The following is a 20,757-nucleotide window of genomic DNA, read 5'->3' as shown; positions in this document are numbered from 1 at the left end:
TCCTAAGTGTTAGGGAAGAAAACCAGTTACTGAACACTGCCAGGCTGCTGGGCGGGGGTGGGGCGGGGAAAGAGGGCTGGGAACCTATGGCGAGGCCTCAGCACCAGCCCTGGCAACAGCTCGGGGCCTGCCCCGGAGGCCCCTGCATGACAGCGCTGCTCCCTGTGCTGCAATTTTAAGCGGGCCTGGGAATGAGGTGGGTGACTCCCTTAATTTTGCACTCATAGTTTAGCCACCCATGCCCACCCAGAGGCCAAAACAAAAAGGGTTACCTGACAGCAGGTTTTATTGTTTCCACTTTATTGCTCAAGTGCAGAACTTGAGGTGAGCCTGGACCTTCAGCAACGTGCAGAGAAGAGGCTGAGGGGGGTGGGGGTTGGGACACACCCGACTGAGAAGGGAAACTGATCAGAGGGGAAATACTGGAAGGGGGACAGGGGGTGGTCACCACAACACCAGAAGACCTCATCAGTCATAGCATCTGGGTGAAGAAGGGAACAGAGAGCAGTAATGGGCACAACAGTGCTTCCCCATGCTGCTAGCACCCACATGGAGGCCACGTTTGGAAATGGACGAGGAGGAAACGGCTGCTCAGGACGTCTCCCTCTCCTCTGCTTTCACATCCGACTCCACATCCCTACCACTCACCCCCTTCTACCATTTGAAAAATGGACACAGCAATCAGAGGAAGCAAAAATAAATTAACATTCTGATGAGTGTGCGTGTGGATGGACATTCGTTCACGTGTGATGGGGAAAGGAGGGGGTGACAACACCAAAAGGATCCCCCACCTCAATCCCCCAGCCTACTCCTGTCCCCCTCCCCCCAAAGCCACTATCCAACCAGATAGAAAAATAAAGGTCTAATTCACTCAAAATTCTTCAGTTTTTACAAAACAAACAGGGTAGAATAGAGTAGGAGCAGGGGAGGCAGGCAGCCGCAGGGGGGTCAGGGAGAGGCTATGCTTCTGTCTCCACCTGAGGCTGGCTCCCTGCCACATCCTTCTTCTGCTCGTCCTTCATCTCTGTGTCAGCATGACCGTCTCCTGTGGCTATTGCTGCCTTGGCCTGTGAGAAGGAAGAGGATGAGTTCCAACTCTCATTTGGCCCCGTACCTCCGATGAGAAGGGTGACTCTGACTCTGTGTCCCCACGCCTGTCTGCCTGCACTCAACTGATCTGGTGACCTGCCTAACACACTGCCACCATACAAGGTTGGTGCAAAAGCAATTGCGGTTTAAAAGGTTAAAAACAATGGCAAAAACCACAATTACTTTTGCACCAACCGAATAGTTTGTACCCACACTCATGCCTCAAGTAAAAAGAACAAAAACATACACAGTAACTTCTAATAGAATTACACAGACACAGCAATTCCCTCTTTAGATATGTCCTCGAGATACACCTACCCATGTACAAAAGTATGAATTTACAGGATCATTTATTGCAGTCTGAAAAAAAAGTACATAAATACAATTTAAAAAAATTACATGGTGCAATATTTAGATATCTCGGGTCAACTAAATAGTATTAAATTAATTTCACCTGTTTCTTTTTACTTTAACGCAACTGCCAGAAAATTTAAAATTGTATACGTGCTTTGCATATTAGTATTGGACAGTGCTAGTTCAGCACACTGAAAGATTAGAAATAGTGGACCGGGTAAATGAGCTATGATGTAGCTATACAATGGAATACTACTATATAAGCATAATGTGAAAGCTCTTTTAGATGTTGATGTAAATTAAGCTTCCAGGTATATGAAGAAAGCAATAGGTAGAACACATTGTCAGCCATTAGGGGAAAGGGAGAAAACATAAATCCATCAGCTTATGCATATATTCAATATACTAGAATGACACAAGAACTGGTATCAGTTGCTTTTGGGTGGTGGGAGACTTTTTACTACACATTCTTTTATACACTTTGAACTTAAACATGTAAATTTATTGCCTATTTAAAAATAGATGTTTAAAACCTAAGTTTTTAAAAGACACAGAGAACATATGTCGGGAAGCACAGTTCTAACATCTAGTGCTTGCAAGTGGCTTTCCAGCCCTGACCACCGAGGAATGCCGGCCCCGATGGCAGGAGTTTCTACATGCTATTACTCCGGGGGCGAGGGCAACTTCTGGTTTCCAGGATTGGCACAGACAACCACAAGCACACACAGCCCACACAAGCTGGTTGGGCACAGGGATGAAGTAATGGGATGGACAAAAGAGGAGACATTACCTCGTCCCTGTGCCTGTCTTGGTCCTCACCTTGCATTCCTCCTCAGCCAGCCTCTCAAACATGTTGGCGTAGAGTTTCTTCTCCCTTGCGATCTGCTTGCGGATCCGCTGGTGGCAGACAGCCAGCTGGGCCTTGGCGGCTTTGTTGTTGGGGTAGAGCTGCAGGACCTTCTGGAAATCAGCCCGTGCCAAGTCGAAGTCATTCACTGCCAGGTGCGCCTCTCCCCGGCGGAAAAGGCCTTTCTCATTGTTGCTGTCCAGTTCCAGGGCCTAATGACGAGGGAGGAAACAGGGAGACCTCAGTTCCTGCAGCATATCTGCCCAAGACTGGGTTCCAAAGGTAGCCCTCTGCAGGATGAGGGGGGACGGAAACTGCTGGCTCCACCCCAGAAAGAATGAGTCCTGGGGCATTAAGTAGAAAGGACCAAGGTCTAGGAAGGAACCTCATTTAGGCCAAGAGGCAGAGAGGGAAGACAGGTCATTAGATGGCAGAGACGGACCTGTGACAACATGTCCATTCTCTTTAGAATAAAGCAGGTATGGAAGAGGAAGAGGCTAAGACCAAGGGGGGAGAAAGCACTTACGTAGTTCTTCCCACCCAGTGCCTCCTACTTCTGGGTCAGTTACCTCCTACCACAGAAGCCAAACCCTCGCCTCTGGGCCCGTAATCTCAGAGCTCCCAACGGTCCATCCTGCTACCCCTACCCTAGTCCCTGAGGGCGGTTTCAGACATGCTGGCAGCTCATCCCAATCTCACCTGTGGAGCATTGCTCCCTCGCCTTCTTTAAAGGGGCCTCACCTTGTTACAACTTTCAATGGCAGCTGAGAAGGCCTGTAGTTTCAGATGACACATGGCCAGGTTGAGGTGGGAGGCCAGCCGAAGGGACTGTACCTTCTGTGCATCCTCACCAGAGAAGCTCGACTCGTATTCCAGCCAGGACACAATCTTCTTGTATTGCAGTGAAGCTTGCTTGTACTTGCCTTCCTAGAATGGGAGGGAGGGCTCAGGCACCCAGCACAGGTTCAGTGGCACCAGGCTGTCATATCCTGTAGACCCCAATGACCCGTGAGCTTAAGAGAGCCCTGCCCACCCCGTGCTCCATGCTCCCAGGCAAGACCAGCTGGCTCAGATACACTAGGTGGAGACTACAGAGGCCACTCGTCCACTCCCTGGCAGAAAATGTCCTCAGTCATCAGGGGAAAGGATGGGCCCAGAGGAGCCCTGCCCGGAAGTGTCCTCAGGGCCATGGCCACTGGCTCACCTTGAAGTACACGGTGCCCCGCTCTTTCACTATGGTGCTCTGTTCCAGCTTCTCCTCTGCATTCATCTCCCAAGACTCCTTGGCCTGCCGTTCCCCAAGGGAAAAACATAGTTGTCAGCTACCCCAGAGTCACCTGCAGGGTGGGACCTGACCTCAGGAGAGGGAAGCCCTTGAGAGCAAAGTCACCTTCTCAAAATTCTTCAGGTGGACTTCATACTTCAGCTCAGCATTTGGTGGGATGTGGAACTTTTCCTTCCCAACACTGCCAAAAGCATAGCTGTGGGGACAAAAAAAACTCTAGGTCATCTCAGCAGCACGTAACCTGCTCCACACTGAAAAGGCTTCCGGTCTGTTTCCTGGAAAGTACCTCCCCATCCCTTGAGACTTGGTTCAAATGTTTCCTGTTTGGCAAAATCTTCCCTGACCTCTTCACACAATTAGTTGGTCTCTTAGCATCTTATATATCCTTCTAATAACTCATACTACACACTGGCATGATTATTAATTTAAATGGCATTTCACTGAAAAATGAGTCACTAGATGGCAGAACAATGACTCTTAATAACTAGGAATTTTCAGCCTTGTGTCTGGCACAAAGTAGGTGTGTTTCAATAAATGTCATTAATGAGTGGATGAGTTAACAGGAGACAAAAATCTTGATGTCAGTAGAGGGAGTCTGTAGCAGCTATGACTGAAAAGATTAGGCTCTGACCCGAGGAGATGTGGACAATTGTGGCCAAGCTCCTAAATGTAATGAAGAGGTCATAACGGCACGTATGTCTGGTGTGACCAACAGCAGTGAACTCCAGTAAGGCTGTGGGGTAATGAACATGTGCAGGGGACAGGACACACGTGGCCAGTTACATGACTCACTGTGGACATGCAGCTCTCTGACCTGAGTTCACCCACTTGCTCTACAGAGTGCTCATTCCTCACCTGGGCTTGAGGTATACAATGGAGTGTTCTCCTTTTTCCATGCGCTGAATGGCTTTCTCCAGCCCACACGGCAGATCCAGACTCTCCCCCTCATTAATCTCAAAGTGGAGCTCTCGCCGGTCAAATAACTGGTCCTCGTAGTATCCTTCCAGTGCAACTGGCATACAAGAGAGGCAATGTACCAGGATGTGAGTGGGCAGGCAACTGAAGGAGGATGCCATTAGCTTCCCTCTGTCACATCACTGCTTCTTGCCCCCAAGATGCCCTTATGTTCTCAGACCTGGAGGGATGGTAAGAGTGTATGGTCCAGTGACTCCCCCATTTTACAGTCAAGAAAATAGGATCAGAGAAGGAAGTGACTAGCCCAAAGCCACCTGAAGACTAAGAATTAGAATCCAAACTGAAACCCCTGACTACTGTCTCACCCTCCACAATTGCACCATCGTTGGGTCTGGCATAGCCTTCACCCCGAGTCCGTATTCTCCGGATGATTCCGCCATCTTCTTCTTCTGTCAGGTCCTCTCCCTTGAACTCAAACAACTCCACCTGTGGGACAAGACATAAGGTGACACAACTCCTTTCATTCAGCACTAACGCATCAACAGTGAGATATAACTTCTCTCTCATTCAGAAGAGTCCCTAGTAACTGCCAGACGACATCTGACCACAAGGGCAGGCACACTAGGAGTGGACAAAGTGACACTTATTAGTAAGTTCTTGGGATCTGCCCTAGTCTCAACTTTGGCAGAGGTGGGCAGGCCACATGGATTTCAGTTAACCACAGGAGATCAATTTATTTACTACCTGCTCCACATAGTAAGGACATGTTCTGGATAATCCTAATTCAGCTACGTGAGAAGCCCAATCTGACAGGCATTAGAAATGACCCAACATCTTTCAGGAGTCTCCTGAACATTCTCCAAGTATCAGTGGTGATTAGGGCTCAACCACCTTCAGCCTGAACAGTATCGAGTTCTACCTCCTCAGTAAAGACTTTCCTCATCCCCTTGACCTACCGGGGGAGGCATCTCTCCCCTCCTGTCATCTCTAGAGCACCAATATTCTATACGGTCATTTATGACCGCATAGAGCTTCTGACCTCCTGACTTTTTAAAGTTAAAATTGTACCCCATCTCCTCTGGGCACTGCTCTTGAAATAAACCTGTCTCAATCTCTTATCCTGCTTTGGGCCTGACGAGGGGTTCGTGGCTACCTCTTCCCACCTGAAGCCTCACCCATTGCCCATGTTCTAGAAGCAGCAAGCTATGTGCACAGCAGAGCCAACTGCCCTCTCCATTTCTCTTCTCCCCTAAGGCCAGGCCCTCAGCCTTGGCTACATTGTCTCCAAGAGGCAGGCAGGACTGGAAGGCAGCCAGGGCCCGAGCTGACTAAGGCTGGTTCTTTGCCGTGCTCCCTGTGGCTACGCTCACCTCAAACACAAGCGTGGCATTGGGAGGAATCTTTGGAGGGCTGCCCGCCAAACCGTAGGCATATTCTGGTTTGCAGGTGATGTGGCACACTTCTCCCACTTTCATGGTTGCCACGGCAATGTCCCAAGCCTTGATGACCTCCCCTGTAGGTACAAAAAGCAAAAAGGTCCTTCTTGGTAGGGCTCAGACTCTGGGCTCAGTGGTCCCGGAGTACTATGCTTGAAGGGAAGCTGGACATGCTTTAGAAATGGGACCAGGAAGGTAGGAAGCTTGGTTACAGTAAGTGCTGTCAGGTCTCAGACGTCTCAAAAAGATAATAATAATAATAACAATCACTCTACTCTGGAACAAAGGAGTTCAAGAAACAAGGCAGTGCAGTCCACTCCTGAAGAGGAAGTGAGGTATTTAGAGGTGATCAGGTAAATGAGAGAAATCAATACTGTTACAAGACAAAGAAATAACAGCAAAAAAAAAAAAAAAAAAAGTAACAGACAGTTCTAAACCATTCCTCTGTAAGCTTCTGAGAATATGGTTTCTGCTTGTGACACCTTATACTCTCCTCAAAGTCTATCTTCCAAGCCACTAACCATGCCTACCTTTTCCCAGGTCAAAGCAGAATTTGTCCTTGCGGTCCAGACTGGAGTCAAACTTGGTGCCATCTAACAGCCAGCCAGTGTAGTGAACTGAGACTCGGTCCCCAATCATGGGCATCTCTGTGCCCGTGCCCTCCCGCTTGATGACCTGGGAGGAAGGGGGAGAAGGTGAGTACCCAGGGATGGGGATAGAACGAGGCACAAAATTGTCTGCATGCATCTGACAGGAACATAGAGGGACTCTGCTGCCTCCTTGTAAGTAGATTCAAGGGACCAATCCTCAAATGATTCTGATATGGAACTTGGCTAGAAGCCAACTGACCTCTCTGTCTTTCTTGAGGTGCGACATGATTTGGTTTGAAAAACTGGAGTCAAAAGACCCAAGTTCAAGTTTTTGCTGTATGATCCTGGATAAGTCATTCAAACTCTCTAGACCTTATTAGTAAAGTAGTGATGATAATTCCTATTAGAGCTGTTGGAAGACTAAATCGGTAAAATTTATTATCAGCTGCAAAGGGAGAAGTATTTATGCTGTTTCCTCATTCTTCCTAAAGGCCAGTGGTCATCAGATTAAGATCTAGTTTGGAGATAAGGAGTATGAGTAAGGAAGAGTCAAAAAGAGGGAAAGGAATACACCAGGTTACAGATGAGCGCAAGGGCTCTCAATCAGACCCTAAACTCTCACTTGGGACATGAGCATTCCTGACTGGTAGGTGAGTTAAGTCCTAGGAACTTACAAGCTTCTGCTTCTCTTCCTCAGCATTTATAAAAGGTAAACTCCATGTGCAACCTGGTAGGTGTGACGTTGCCCTCTACAGGAAAGCTTCCATGATAGAATGGACAGGGGACTGAGGAGTAAAGTTAAGGGAAAAGAGTGGAGGATGAAAGGGGAAATAACCCTTCCTGGAGTAATAACCTTGTAGAAATCACCTGACACTGCAGAGAGAAGGGGAAGCCACACCGCCATTGGGAGAACAGCTTGAAATGTCAAGATTTGGGGCAAAGCACTTCTGGACCAGGTAAAGGCTCCCTGAATTTGCCCAGGTCACACACACACACACACACACGTGGAGTTAAGCGGTGGGCATGAGATCCCGGCAGAGATTTCGTCGTCATCCTGGACTCCGCAGAATCTGCTCTGAACCAGTTGGTTGCCCTGACCCAGGTCAAGTTGCCCTGCTCCCTGAGTCCCAGACCCCTCCCCCTTCACTCCTCTGGCTATTTGCAGTCAGGCGGTTACACAGTAGCAAGCTCCCAAGCAAAGCACCTCCTCTCGGCCCCGCACCTCACACCCCAAATCAGGAAGGGGGGGGGCCGAGGTGCGATGGGAACTACAGGTCCCGGCATGCACCGCTCCCTGGTTTTCCCGGGGCTGGGGGGAGGAGGGATAGCATGGTTGAGCGAGTGACCTAGCTGAGTCCCAGCCTTTAGAAAGGGGGTAACGAGAGGGCGGAGGTCGCGAGAACCTTCCTCGCGGCCAGCACCAGGCGCCAAAGTTGCACGCAGACCTCTGGGCCAGGAAATTACTCTTGAGACCCACTTCAGGTCCTAGCTAATATTTAACTGCCAGGGATAGGCGAACTCTCGCACCACCCGGGATGAAGGCGGCCCAGGACCTTCCCCGCTGCTGCTGGCAGGGAAGGAGCTGGCAGCTTGGCCCCCGCCGCGGGGTCGGAGAGAGGTGAGGGAGGGGCGGCGTCGGAGGAGGCCCGGCCCCGGGTGCACGCTGCCCCGGGCCCCCTAGCTGCAGCTCGCGAGCGCCGCCGCGCCCCTTCCCTCCCCTCTCCCCCGCCCCCCTCCTCGCTGCACCGCGCACGCCGGAGTTGGCGTTGCAGTCCCGGCCCCTTGCCCGGGCCCAGGCGCCGCACGGATGAGGGTGCCGCGGGGCTGGGAGTCTCGGCCCAGAACACAGGCTTTCAAGGGGGCCGGAAAAATGGCCAAGGGGAGGCCTGCGCACCTACGCCACCCTTTTCCGAGCGTGCGGCTGCTCTCGCTCCCAAACGCAGCCTAGTCCAGGAAGGCGTTATAACTGGCCGCCCGCTGCAGGACCACTCAACAACTGTCCCGGAGGCTGCAGAGGCAGCGGTCCCCGCCCCGTCCCCCGGTCGGGGGCTTCCAGGCTCGGCGGGAGAGTGCTGCGATTGACACTCGGGGCTCGGCCGCCCCCAGCAGGCCCTGAGCTCCCCGGGCGCCCCTCGCCCTTACCTTCAGTACTCCTTCATCCTGCTTGGGACTGATGTCCACTCCCTCCAGGGGCAGGGGTGCCGACTGCGCCCCGCTCTCGGCCGCCTTCATCTTCTCAGCGGTCATCGCCGCTCGGTGCGCCGTTTACTCGGGGAGCTGGGCACTGGGCGCGAGCCAAGCCCTCTCGGCCGCCGGCCTCTCTGCACGGGGGTGCGTGCGCCGGCCCCACGGCCGCAGACTTGAGAACCCGTCCAAGGCTCGAGCCCCTCTGCCTCCCGGTGCGCTCGCGGCCCGCAGCGGAGTCCGGCGCGGGAGCCGGAGTAGGTGGGTACTGAGCGGCCGGGGGAGCGATTGGTCCCACCCCGCCGCGGAGGGAGGGGCTGGGAGGAGTCGGAGCGGGAACGAGGGACGGAGGGGTGGAGATGGAGAAGTTTCTAGAGACGGCGGCAGCTAATCTAGTTCGGGCTCTAGTGCTAAGGGCGCTTATATGAAAATTTCTATTTCTGGCTCATTCCTTCTGCGGGTTGCCTGGCCCCTCTCCCCCGAGTCCTGGGACCCTCGGACTCTGGGGACCGCCCCTCCCTGCCCCGTGTTCTCCCAGGCTCTCCCTCGCCCTGTTCCCGGTCTAACCGGATTCTTCCAGATCCTTCTCGATGCCCCTACATCACTCCAACACCTAGCCTGCCAACCCAGATCCGCCCTATATATTGCAGCCCGCAGCGTGGTTTGTTCAGAGCTGTGTAGCCGGATGCGAGTGGCAGCGCCTGGGTCTCTCCGGGACCGATGCGCGCATTTTTATAAAAGCTGACTGTAAACAGACGGCATGGCCTCCCCTTGCTCACTCCGCGTGTTGCACTTACCGAATTGGGGAGAAAAAGGGGAAGGGAATTCGCGGGGCGGAATTGGGGGACAGTGAGTGAGTGGCGGTTACCCAAGTGCACAGAATTGGGCGAAAGCAGTCTTGATTTCCCCAGAGCCGGGAAGATGTGCCACCTTCAGTTCTTTAAAATGCTACTGAGCAGCTGATTTTCAAGAAATGACTCGCTGCGCTAAGAATTCTTAAATGGGACACGTATTAAAGGGACCTTCCCCGACAATAATAAAACTGCTGATTCGGCTAATACTTAAAAACCAAAAATGTGCCTGACCAATTATACACGGAAAGAGCTGAAGTAGGATAACACTAAATACCAACTATAACTAAATATATATAACTAATATATATAAATATATATAACTAATATGTAGTCACGGGGTGTGGAGTACAACATAGGGAAGGTAGTCGATGGTATTGTAACAGCTGTATAAGATGTCAAGGGTAGTAGTTTGGGGGGTGGGATGGATTATCACTTTATGAGGGGTTTAAATGTCTGTTACGTTGCTTTGTACACCTGAAACTAAAAAAATAACAAAATTTAAAAAATGGTTTCAACTAATGAAAAAAGTCATTACATTTTACTAAAGGCCCGTAGGAAGATATATTTTCTTCTTAATATTTGGTTCCTAAGTGTTTATTGACTGCCTGTGGAGTGCAGAGTATCTGTGCGGTGGGTCAAAGCAACACCTAGTTCCCAAAAAATAGCCTTTTGATAAAAGGATCCATGTAGAGAGGGTCTTGATTTTGCTCAGCACTTAGCTCCAGTTTAGCATTGTTCCTGGTGAATAGTTCCTGATGAGTGGTATCAAATAATTATTGGCTACATGCATTTGTATTCCAATAATTAATAATAATAATAATAATAATAATACATTTTTTGGAGCCCTCGCTATGCGCCTGGCACTGTGTTCTTATAGGCAAACTGTCCCATTTAGGTAGGTAATTAAAAGACTGTTCAGATGAAACTTCAATACCATAACATAATTTAATAATTTATCGTATTCCTTTCTGATAGAACTTCACTGGAAAGAGATGCTGAAGAAATAAAACCGTTTTCTCCAGCAATTTACAGCAAATGAGTTTAGCCACAACAAAGACATTTCTCATTAGATGACAGGATACTACCCTCAAAGGATATTGAGGATTGACTCTCTAGGGGTTAAAGCAATTTCTTTTCTACACTTTCCATAGTAGGATAAGAAGTAACAGTGCCGAGGCCCTCCAAAACTCCAGGAGTCAGGGATGGAGGGTAAGGTGCTGGCTTGTGGGTTTGGCAGTTATCTTGCTGTTGGTTTATGCACTTGCTTTCAGCATGTGCTAGTTTCTTTTGATGCTAGGGCCATTGGCATAACAAGGTGAGATAGAAAGGGTTCAACTTTAGATTAGTGATTTCTGCATCTTTTTCTTTATTGGAAGCAAACAGGATAGGTCTATGTCTTTTAATTCCTGCCAGCACTCATTAATTGAGCACTTAAGATGTGCCTGCCATTGCATAAACACATAATTTAATAACAGTGGAAAGAGCATATGTGTTGGAGGAAACAAAGAATTGGGTCGCCCACGTACTAACTGTTTGATTTGGGGCAGGTTCTGGGGATAGTAACGTCTATCAGTGAGGGTGGTGATGGTTAAAGATGAAGGAATGTGTATGTCAGGTATCTAGCACAATGCCCGCCTTCAAGTGGATGGTTAATAAATTATGGTCATTATTCTCATGTGATAAGTGTTATGGTGGAGATAGGGACAAAGTGCTAAAAATAGAGAGGTCTGTGAGAGGGGGAAGATAGGGTGGAAGGGAAAGGGGAAAGACGAGGGAAGGGTTTCCACTGAGAAAGTTCTGTCCCCATTCAGTGAGTGAGTAGATGAGGGGCTGGGAGGGGAAAGGGAGAGGAGAGGGACAGTAGGCACTGGGTTCCTGAATCTCTGAGCAGGACCTTATTGTTTCCAGAATTTTTTTCTGGTTATTTACGTTATAGTCTTCTGATTGTAAAATTTACACATATTCAATGTAGAAAGTACATGGATGTTTTGTTCTTTCCTTCCTCTTCCTTACCCTTTCCCAGCCCTAACAATAATTTAAATTAGTATTCTCATCAAAGATGTTTAACAATGTAATTGTTCTCACTGGTATCATCCAGTCATTCAAAATCCTTCCGAAATTTCCCCCTTTTGCTAGAGAAAGATAACACACTTTTTCTTTTTTTTTTAAACCATCTACCTTACTCTGTAGATGACTCACGCTGTGGTTAGAAGTTTTGTTATTGCCAAAATGAGCCTTCCTGAGCTCATTTGGTTCACTTCCCCAGTGCTGGGCCTGTCCTTCACACATGAAGACCCTCTTGTTTTTTAAAGTTGCTATTTTGACCTTCTTAGGCTACCAGTGCTCTTAAACATGTAAAAAATTATATAATATTTGAATCATTCAAAAGAATGTGAGGTGAATCTGTGTATGTGCATATGCATGCACATACGAGTACACATGTTATGTAACATACCAACATAATGAACCTTGGGAATATATCACCCAACCTAAGAATTAGAACATTACCAATATGATTTGTGTCAAAACTATAATACCAAAAATGTTAAGTACCCTTACGTAATTTCTTGCTACATTTGGTATCTGTTTACTAAGAAAACACAAACTATACCACTGACCAAAACGGCTACTATACATTTCATGAAACATTTATTTATTTACTTATTTTAGGGACGACAGCTGCATTTTCATACATTTGAAAAATAGTAGACCTCTATGTGAGGTCTGCACACAGTGGAGATGTGCATAGTGTAAAGATTAAGCTCATGGACTCTGGATTGGGTCTACCTGGATTCAAATCTCAGCTTCGTCATTGAACACACCATAGGTCCTTGGGCAAGGGTGTAAGGTCTGTGTCTAGATGCATTTTTTTGCTTGTGGATGTCCAGTTGTTCCCGCACCGTTTGTTTGCTCCATTGTATTGCCTTTGTTCCTTTGTCAAAGTTCAGTTGACTATATTTACGTGAGTCTTATTTCTGGCCTATCTTTTCTGTGACACTGATATATTTGTCTATACTGTCACCAAAACCACACTGTCTTGATTACTGTCACTTTATAGTAGTAAGTCTTGAAGTCTGGGAATATCAATCCTCCAACTTTATCTCCTTCAGTATTGTGTTGGCTATTCTGGGTCTTTTGCCTCTTCATATAAGCTTTAGAAGTTTGTTGATATCTGCAAAATAATTTGCTGGGATTTTGATTGGGATTGCATTGAATCTATAGATCAGGTTTGGAGGAACTGATGGCGTGACAATATTGAGTCTTCCTATCCATGAAAATGGACTTTCTCCCTGTTTATTTAGTTCTTTGATCTCCTTCATCAGAGTTTTGTAGTTTTCTTCATGTAGATCTCGTACATATTATGTTAGATTTACACCTTTGTTAGATTTTATTTTGGGGGTGCTAATGTAAATGGTATCATGTTTTTATTTTCAAATTGCACTTGTTCTTTGCTGGTATATGGGAAACTATTAACATTTGCATATAAATCTCTATCCTGCAACCTTGCTATAATTATTAATTCCATTAGTTTTTATTGTTGTTGGTTATTTTGGATTTCATACATGGATGATCATGTCGTCTGTGATTAAAGATAGTTTTATTTCCTCCTGCCCAATTTTGGTTAGAGGTTTTTTTATGTGTGTCTTGTTTAAAAAATCTTTGCCTAGTCCATGGTCGTGAACATAGTCTCCTTTTTATTTTTGCTTTTTAAAATTCTAGAAGCTTTTTTTTTTCAGATTTTTAAAAATTTTTATTGGGGAAGGGGAAGAGGACTGTATTGGGGAACAGTGTGTACTTCCAGGACTTTCTTCCAAGTCAAGTTGTTGCCCTTTCAATCTTAGTTGTGGAGGGTGCTGTTCAGCTTCAAGTTGTCCTTTCAGTCTTAGTTGTGGAGGGCGCAGCTCAGCTCCAGGTCCAGTTGCCGTTGTTAGTTGCAGGGGGCACAGCCCACCATCCCTTGTGGGAGTTGAACCGGCAACCTTGTAGTTGAGAGTCCACTGGCCCATGTAGGAATCGAACCTGCAGCCTTGGAGTTAGGAGCATGGAGCTCTAACCGCCTGAGCCACTGGGCCGGCCCTAGAAGCTTTTTTTGTTTTACCTTTCACATTTGGGTCTATGATCCATCTCAAATTAATTTTTACATGTGGAGTGAAGTGTTTTTTGTTTTTTTTTTCCCATATGGATGTACAATTGACCTTGCACTATTTATTGAAAGACCAATGGCTCCTTTGCCATTTATCAGTTGTGACCATGTATTTATGTTTGTTTGTGGACTCTACATTTTGTTTCAGTGGTCTGTTAAACTATACTTGTGCTGATACCTTAGTATCTTAGCTGCTGTAGCTTTAAAATAATTTTTTTTTTAAAGATTTTTTTTTATTGGGGAAGGGAAACAGGACTTTATTGGGGGAACAGTGTGTACTTCCAGGACTTTTTTCCAAGTCAAGTTGTTGTCCTTTGAATCTTAATTGTGGAGGGTGCCGTTCAGCTTCAAGTTGTTGTCCTTTCAGTCTTAGTTGTGGAGGGCGCAGCTCAGCTCCAGGTCCACTAGTTGCAGGGGGCTAGTTGCAGGGGGCGCTGCCCACCATCCCTTGCAGGACTCGAGGAATTGAACTGGCAACCTTGTGGTTGAGAGCCCACTGGCCCATGTGGGAATCGAACCGGCAGCCTTAGGAGTTAGGAGCATGGAGCTCTAACCGCCTGAGCCACCGCCCGACCCCCAGCATTTTTTTTTAGACGTTGACAAGGTGATTCTAAAATGTATACAGAAAATTGAAAAACCTAGGCTAGCCAAGGCAATCTTAAAACAGAAGAACAAGCTAGAGCTCTTACATTACCAGATATCAAAAGTTATTTTGGGCCGGCCCAGTGGCTCAGGCGGTTAGAGCTCCATGCTCCTAACTCCAAGACTGCCGGTTCGATTCCCACATGGGCCAGTGGGCTCTCAACCACAAGGTTGCCGGTTCAATTCCTCAAGTCCCGTAAGGGATGGCAGGCAGCGCCCCCTGCAACTAGCAACTAGCAACTGGACCCACTGGTTGCCCACTGGACCTGGAGCTGGGCTGCGCCCTCCACAACTAAAATTGAAAGGACAACAACTTGACTTGGAAAAAAGTCCTGGAAGTACACACTGTTCTCCAATAAAGTCCTGTTCCCCTGCCCCAATAAAATCTTTAAAAAAAACCACAAAACCACACACACACATGCACGCACGCACACACAAAACCAAAACCGAGCCCACCCAGGGGAAAAAAAAAAATGCTGGTTTCTGTTTGGGATCCCATTGACTTTATACAATAGAATTGTCTTAAAATTAGGGAGATGTGACATCTTAAATACTGAGTCTTCTAATCCAAGAATATGATATGTTTCTCCATTTACTTAGGTATTCTTTATTTTTTTCCAGCACTGTTTTATGTTTCATATTTTTCAGTATAGAGGTCTTGCACATCTCTTTTTATATTTGTTTTTCCTAGGTATTTTTGGTTTTTGTCCTATGGTGAATGCTATTTTCAAAAGTTAATTTTCTAATTATTTGTTGCCAATATATAAAATGCAATTTTTTGTTTTTACTTCTTTAAATTGTGCTAAAATATACATAACATGAAGTTTGCTATTTTAACCATTTTTAAGTGTATAGTGTGGTCGCACTAAGTACATTCACATTGTTGTACAAACATGCAAATAATTTAATTTGGTAAAAGCTTTATTGAGATAGAATTCAGACACCATATAATTTACCCATTTAAAGTGTACAATTCAGTGGCCTTTAGTATATCCACAGAGTTGTGCAGCCATCACGACAATCAAATTTAGAATATTTTCTTCACCCTGTACCCTTTAGCTATCACTTCCCAACCCTCCGCAGCTCCTAGCTTCTGCAATTACTAATCTACTTTTTGTCCATCTGTTCCCTTAGTTCACAGGTATTTAAGAGGTTTCCAAGAATGATTGGAGATTCATCTTTATGCCTGGGTATGCTTTAAGAATTCCTACAGACACCTTATCTGTCAGTCTTTTAGGCACTTGTATTCTTTTGTTTGTTTATCTGCCTGGTTCTTAGCTTTCTTTTCCTTTCTCCTTTTTTGTTTCCTACTCATGAAAGAAAGAGGTTCATTTCTGACATCTGTGATACTCTCTGAACATTGAAGCAGACAAACCCACTCTTCCTTGGTGGGTTCTCCCAACCCCGAATCAACATGTCCTTCCCTATGGCATGCCTCTCCCTGGTTCATTCCGCGGCTGCTTGAAAACATTTGTCTTCCTTCAGTTGTATTCTTCAATTTTCCTTTCAATGAGTTTTACTAAGTGTACATAGCCACACAGCCACCAGATCCAGAACCTTTGCATCATCCTCAAGAGTTTGCGTGTGCTCCTCACAGTCAGTTCCTAGCAGACCTCCTCCCTGGCCCCTGGCAGCCACTAATCTGCTTTCTCTTACTATAGTCTTGCCTTTTCTAGACTTTGATATAAAAGCATTACACAGTATGTATTTTTCGTGTTTGGCTTCTTCCACTTAACATACTCTTTTGAAATTTACCTGTTGTTGTTTGTATCAGTAATTTGTTCTTTTTTTGTTACTGAATAGTATTGCATTGTATGCGTATGCCAGTTTGTTTATCTGTTTATCTAAAGGACATTTGGGTTGTTTCCAATCTGGCTACTACTAGTAATGAAGCTGCTGGAATGTTCTTATACAAATCTTTGTTTGGAAACATGTTTTCACTTCTCTCCATGTTCTCATTAGGAGCAGGATTGCTAGGTCACGTGGTAAGTATATGTTTGACTTTATAAAGAACTGCTAGACTCTTTTTTAAATTGGCTATACCATTTTGTGTTTCCACCAGCAGTGGATGAGAGTCACATCTGCTCGGCATCCTGGCCAGTACTGACTGGTCTTACCCATTCTATGGGTGTGCAGTAAAATATTGTGGTTTTAATTCACATTTCCTTAATGAATGATGCTGAACATCTTTTTGTGTACTTATTTGTCATTTTGTATATCTTATTTGGTGAAGTGTTCATGTCTTTTATCCATTAAAAAAAAATCAGATTGTTTTCTTATCAGGTTTATAAGAGGTGTGTGTGCATGGCGTGGCACTAGGCCGAAGAATGGCCCTCCGGAGCTGTCCATGTTCCAATCCCCAGAATCTAGGAATATTTTATTGTGGATGTTGAAATGGGGAGATATCCTGGTGGGCCCAATGTAATCACAGGAGTCTTTATAAGAGGGAGGTAGGAGGATGAGCCTCAGAGATGGAGCTGTGACAATGGAAGCAGAAATTGGTGTGCTGTGGGGCCACAGGTCACAGAACACAAGCAGTTTCTAAACTGGAAAAGAAAGGTAAGGAAAGAAATTTTCCCTGGAACCTCCAGAAGGAACGCAGCCCAGCTGATTTTAGCCCAGTGAGACTGATTTCAGACTTCTGGCCTCCGTAACTGTAGGATAATACATTTCTATTATTTTGAGCCACAGAGTTTGTGGTAATTTGTTATAGCAGCAGTGTATAGGCACTCAGTGTTTATGGAATGATTTGAAGCTAGTTTCTTTGCTTCTAAGTCCAGTGTTGTTGTTGTTTTGTTTCTACCATCTTGTTCTGAGTGGAGAGAGCAGGGTCTTTCAGGAGGTGGGCACAGTAGAAGAAAGCCACCCCCAGGCTGGATATGGCATGTGTGGCACACAGATGAGTCTTAGATGGTGTAGAGTATTTTGAAAGAATGGGAGATTAGATTATTAGATTTTGGAAGCAGAGGAATTTGGGCTTGAGATGGTAAGAAACCACTGAGATGATGGAATGTTCAGGCTGTTCATCAGAAGTGTGCGGGTGGTGGAGGGTGGCTGGACTGGGATGAAACAAACCACCCATGGGGAAAAAGATTCTCTCCAGGCCCTTTCACTCGGTTCTGATTGGAAGCCAAACATGGCATGCTGTTTGTTATTGTTTTAGAACAGCATTGCTCTGATCTGTGTCCCAAGCTGATTCTGTTAATGAGGGGTGAGGAGTCTGGGAGCTCAAGGCCACCTCATCCCTTTGGGACCCTCTGGTTCATTGGGCTGCCCACCATGCCCTGCCCCTCCTCTTCTCAAAACTCTCCCTGGTCTCACTGATGCCATTCTGAGACGGCATTGTCAGCCTGGTCAGTACTTCAGTCTTCCAGCTCTTCACTATACCGCTCTGCAAGGGCATGGGGTTTGCTGAGGGAGGCTCTTGCAAAGGATGCCAGAGTGTACTGTTGTCTTCAAGATGGAAAGCTATGCAGTTGTCTTCTCTGCTGCTCCTGGTGGCACAGCTGTCAATAGGGAGAATGTAGGAGGGCAAGCTGGCTGTCCGCTTCACCCCGTGTCCCCCACCTCTGGTGCTCTGAGACTGGGACTGTCTCTGGGACTCAGGATGCCTCCAGGCCCCTGGACAATGAATTTTCCATTCACTTTCCTACTTCTACTGAGCCTAGGACAGTTCAAACCCAACCTCCTTCAGGAAGCCTTCCTTGATAGCTCCACCGAACTGAAAATACTTTTTTTCTACACTATACATTTTCAGTGCCCAGTGGCTGTCAGTTCACTATTTTATTATACGAGTACATTATGTGGTTCTCTATTCTGGAGAAGCTGGTGCAGATGGATACCTTGTCTTCCAGTGAGATTACAAACTTCTTGAGGATGGAAGCAATCTTTCTTTGTGCCATGTCTCACCAAATATATTGTCAACCACTGGAGGGTAGGTGTTTTCCATGAAGACAGTGTTTATTCCTCCAGTTGTTCAGGAAACTCTTTGGGGAAAGGATAAGTGGACTGAAACTAAAGAAGAGACGAGGAGGACTTCTTTGGAAACCCGGGAGAGATCATTTGTTAATTGGAAAAAGCATTTCCTAAATTTAGAACAAACCTATCAGACAGATCTAATTTTCTACACTATACAGAGATAGGCCTCTTCTCCCTAGTCCCTTCTGCTGTTTTCGTGGGCTCCCCTCTCATCTTTCAAGACATCAGATGTTTATCAAGTACCCTGTGTGATAAACATTAAGGACTCAAAGCGGAATAAGAGGTGATTTTTCTCTGTCTTAGCTGCTTTGAGTCTTTAGCTCAGTGCACGACACTCACAAACCTGTCTCCACTCCCAAGCCCCTTCCCCAAACCCATTTCCCATGTTAGGTGTGAGACAATTTTCCACATGTCAAAATACTGGCACTTCAACCTGCAGCGCCAAGTGGAGATGAGGTAATGCTTCTTGTCGACAGGAGGAGGCGCATGAAGTTGTGGGAAGGGGTGGGAGTAGAGGAAGCCTAAGTGGTATTTGGATTTGGGCAGAAACCTGAGAAACCCAGAACATCAGAGAAACTCCTATCGGTAGGAAGCTGAGTTAAAATCAGGAGAAGCTAGTAGTCAATTTAGAGTCTTTTTATACGCAAGAACAAAAATGTTTTACAACAATGGAGGAAATGATTAGTGATCACCTACTAAAATAAATGAACGCAGCAGTAATAGTAACACCAACAATGACTGTAGGATAGAATGAGAAATAAGATATACTCCAAAGGGTTTACAGTTTATAAGAGGAGGAAAGACTAAGGATGTGCCGTCCTTTTGTAGCACCAACTGGCTTGTGCACCCTAGCCTGCATGGACATGTGTGGGAGCTGACAAAGGGGTCCCAGCAACACCTCAATCCAATTTGTCTCTTGAGGCAGCTTATCAGTTCTCCCATTCTCCTTCAGCTCCTTTTTCTGCCTCTCCTTTCACCACTTTTTACTTCTCTCTCTGTCTCTCTCTGTCTCTGTCTCTCTCTGTCTCTGTCTCTGTCTCTGTCTCTGTCTCTCTCTGTCTCTCTGTCTCTCTGTCTCTCTCTCTCTCTCTCTCTCTGCAGAGGACGGGGAGGGGAGGGGAGGTGTCTGTGGGTAGGACAATGCCTCCTGTAGCCAGGAGAGGGCAGCAAATCACTTCCTCTACCCCACTGCTAACTGTCAGCACTGCCCAGGATTCCGGCCATTTTTTTCGGTGGTTACTGAGGGCCCACTAGGCACCAGACTCTGTGCTGGGCACTGGGGATGCAACGCTGACTGAGATATGGGTCCTGGCTCTGGGAGAGCCCATGACCTAAGAGAGTGAGACAGCCATGGAAACACACAATGTCAAACGGTGGGGTGAGGTCCTCAGGCAGAGGACTCTTCAGGGGACTGCAGGGGTGGGAGGAGGGACTTCAGAAAAGCCTCAGGAGGAGATGCTTGAACTGGGTCTTGGAAAATGATGTGTTTTTTTCTTGCAGTGTACACGGCCAGGAGAACCAGGGTGAGCATGACACTCCATGACAAAAGGTGCTAGAGAGGGGGCAGAAGAGACTCGGGGAGGTAGTGGATCGTGGAGGGCTGTTTTTGGCTTCCATGCTGAGGAGAACCATGAAGGAAATGGGAAGCCATCATGGGGTTTAATTAGAAGAATGACACAATCGGATTTACACTTTTAAAAAGTTTGCTCTTCTAGCGTGTGAAGCGTGGATACAGTTAGGATGTAGGAATGGCAGCCCCGAAGGCTGATGGCCAGTTAAGACTTGCTTGAAGCAGGTAGAATGAGCGATGATGGTGGTCTGAAAACTAGGATGGCAGGGGTGGGGATGGAGAGGAGGGGCTGGACATGAGGTTGAAATGACAGGTTTTGGTCTCTGATTAGATGGAGTGAGGTGAGGGCAGAGGTCCCCTAGGTTTCTGGCTTCAGTAGCTGGGGTGAGGGCTGGTGGCAGCTAATGAGACTGAGAACGGAAGGGAAGAGGAGCGATCTGGGGATGGAAATTACAAGTCATTGACACATACGGGGCATCGTGTCCAGTACTCCATTGCATTCCCACAATACCCCCCAGTCTAGATCCTTACTATTCTCGCTGGTTCAGTGACAGTGGCTTCCTGTTGCGTCTCACAGTGTTTAGTGTTTAGTCTCTAGTTTATGAATGCTTTCATTGAACACATATTTACTGGTAGCCTGGCGTGTGCAGGCTCTGTGACAAGTTCCTTCCCCTGCAGAGCTTGTGGCCTAGTGCAGGGGGGTGGGGATGAAGAAAGAGACTATACATAGATAATTGAGCTAACAGTTGCAATATAGTGTGGAAAATGCTCTCACGAATGAAGAACAGGAAGCCAGGAGAACCTTCCAGGAGAGGGGCGTAACCTGGACGTGGAGCACCGAGGAAGGTTTCCTGGAGCAATGGCATCAA

The 20,757-nt window shown here is 46.7% G+C and overlaps 2 protein-coding genes across 4 annotated transcripts in view; one reads left to right on the top strand and one right to left on the bottom strand.

The window, feature by feature from the left end:
• Positions 1 to 278: 278 nt before the first annotated feature.
• On the bottom strand, positions 279 to 9,054 carry FKBP4 (FKBP prolyl isomerase 4). Of its 2 annotated transcripts, none has more exons than XM_074325230.1 (10): positions 8,659 to 9,054; positions 6,457 to 6,601; positions 5,861 to 6,003; positions 4,856 to 4,976; positions 4,431 to 4,587; positions 3,681 to 3,771; positions 3,495 to 3,578; positions 3,032 to 3,217; positions 2,234 to 2,502; positions 279 to 1,067 (listed from the first exon to the last, which is right to left on the bottom strand). In XM_074325230.1, exons 1-10 carry the CDS (start codon positions 8,761 to 8,763, stop codon positions 1,052 to 1,054), a joined length of 1,317 nt encoding a protein of 438 aa, XP_074181331.1. In that variant the 5' UTR covers positions 8,764 to 9,054; the 3' UTR covers positions 279 to 1,051. The 2 variants fall into 2 exon arrangements, with proteins under 2 accessions (XP_074181331.1, XP_019575088.1); XM_019719529.2 differs by having other exon boundaries at positions 2,263 to 2,502; positions 8,659 to 9,037.
• LOC141570056 (maestro heat-like repeat-containing protein family member 1) overlaps positions 8,835 to 20,757 on the top strand; it is a 67,803-nt gene continuing 55,880 nt past the window's right edge. For both annotated transcript variants that reach the window (XR_012493817.1, XM_074325231.1), the window contains exon 1: positions 8,835 to 8,961. The gene's annotated coding sequence lies outside the window, so the exon portion shown is untranslated. The remainder of the gene's footprint in view (positions 8,962 to 20,757) is intronic.

Source organism: Rhinolophus sinicus, linkage group LG02 (genome assembly GCF_036562045.2).
Source record: "Rhinolophus sinicus isolate RSC01 linkage group LG02, ASM3656204v1, whole genome shotgun sequence".
Taxonomy (NCBI): domain Eukaryota; kingdom Metazoa; phylum Chordata; class Mammalia; order Chiroptera; family Rhinolophidae; genus Rhinolophus; species Rhinolophus sinicus.
This window is presented reverse-complemented; position numbering and strand designations above follow the sequence as displayed.

Coding starts and splice junctions, on each gene's coding strand:
- FKBP4 (XM_019719529.2), bottom strand. CDS start 8,763: ATGACCGCTGAGAAGATGAAGGCGGCCGAGAGCGGGGCGCAGTCGGCA. Junction 4,977..5,860: donor ATGCCACGCTTGTGTTTGAG/GTGAGCGTAGCC, acceptor CTTGTCCCACAG/GTGGAGTTGTTTGAGTTCAA. Junction 2,503..3,031: donor CCATTGAAAGTTGTAACAAG/GTGAGGCCCCTT, acceptor CCTCGTCATTAG/GCCCTGGAACTGGACAGCAA.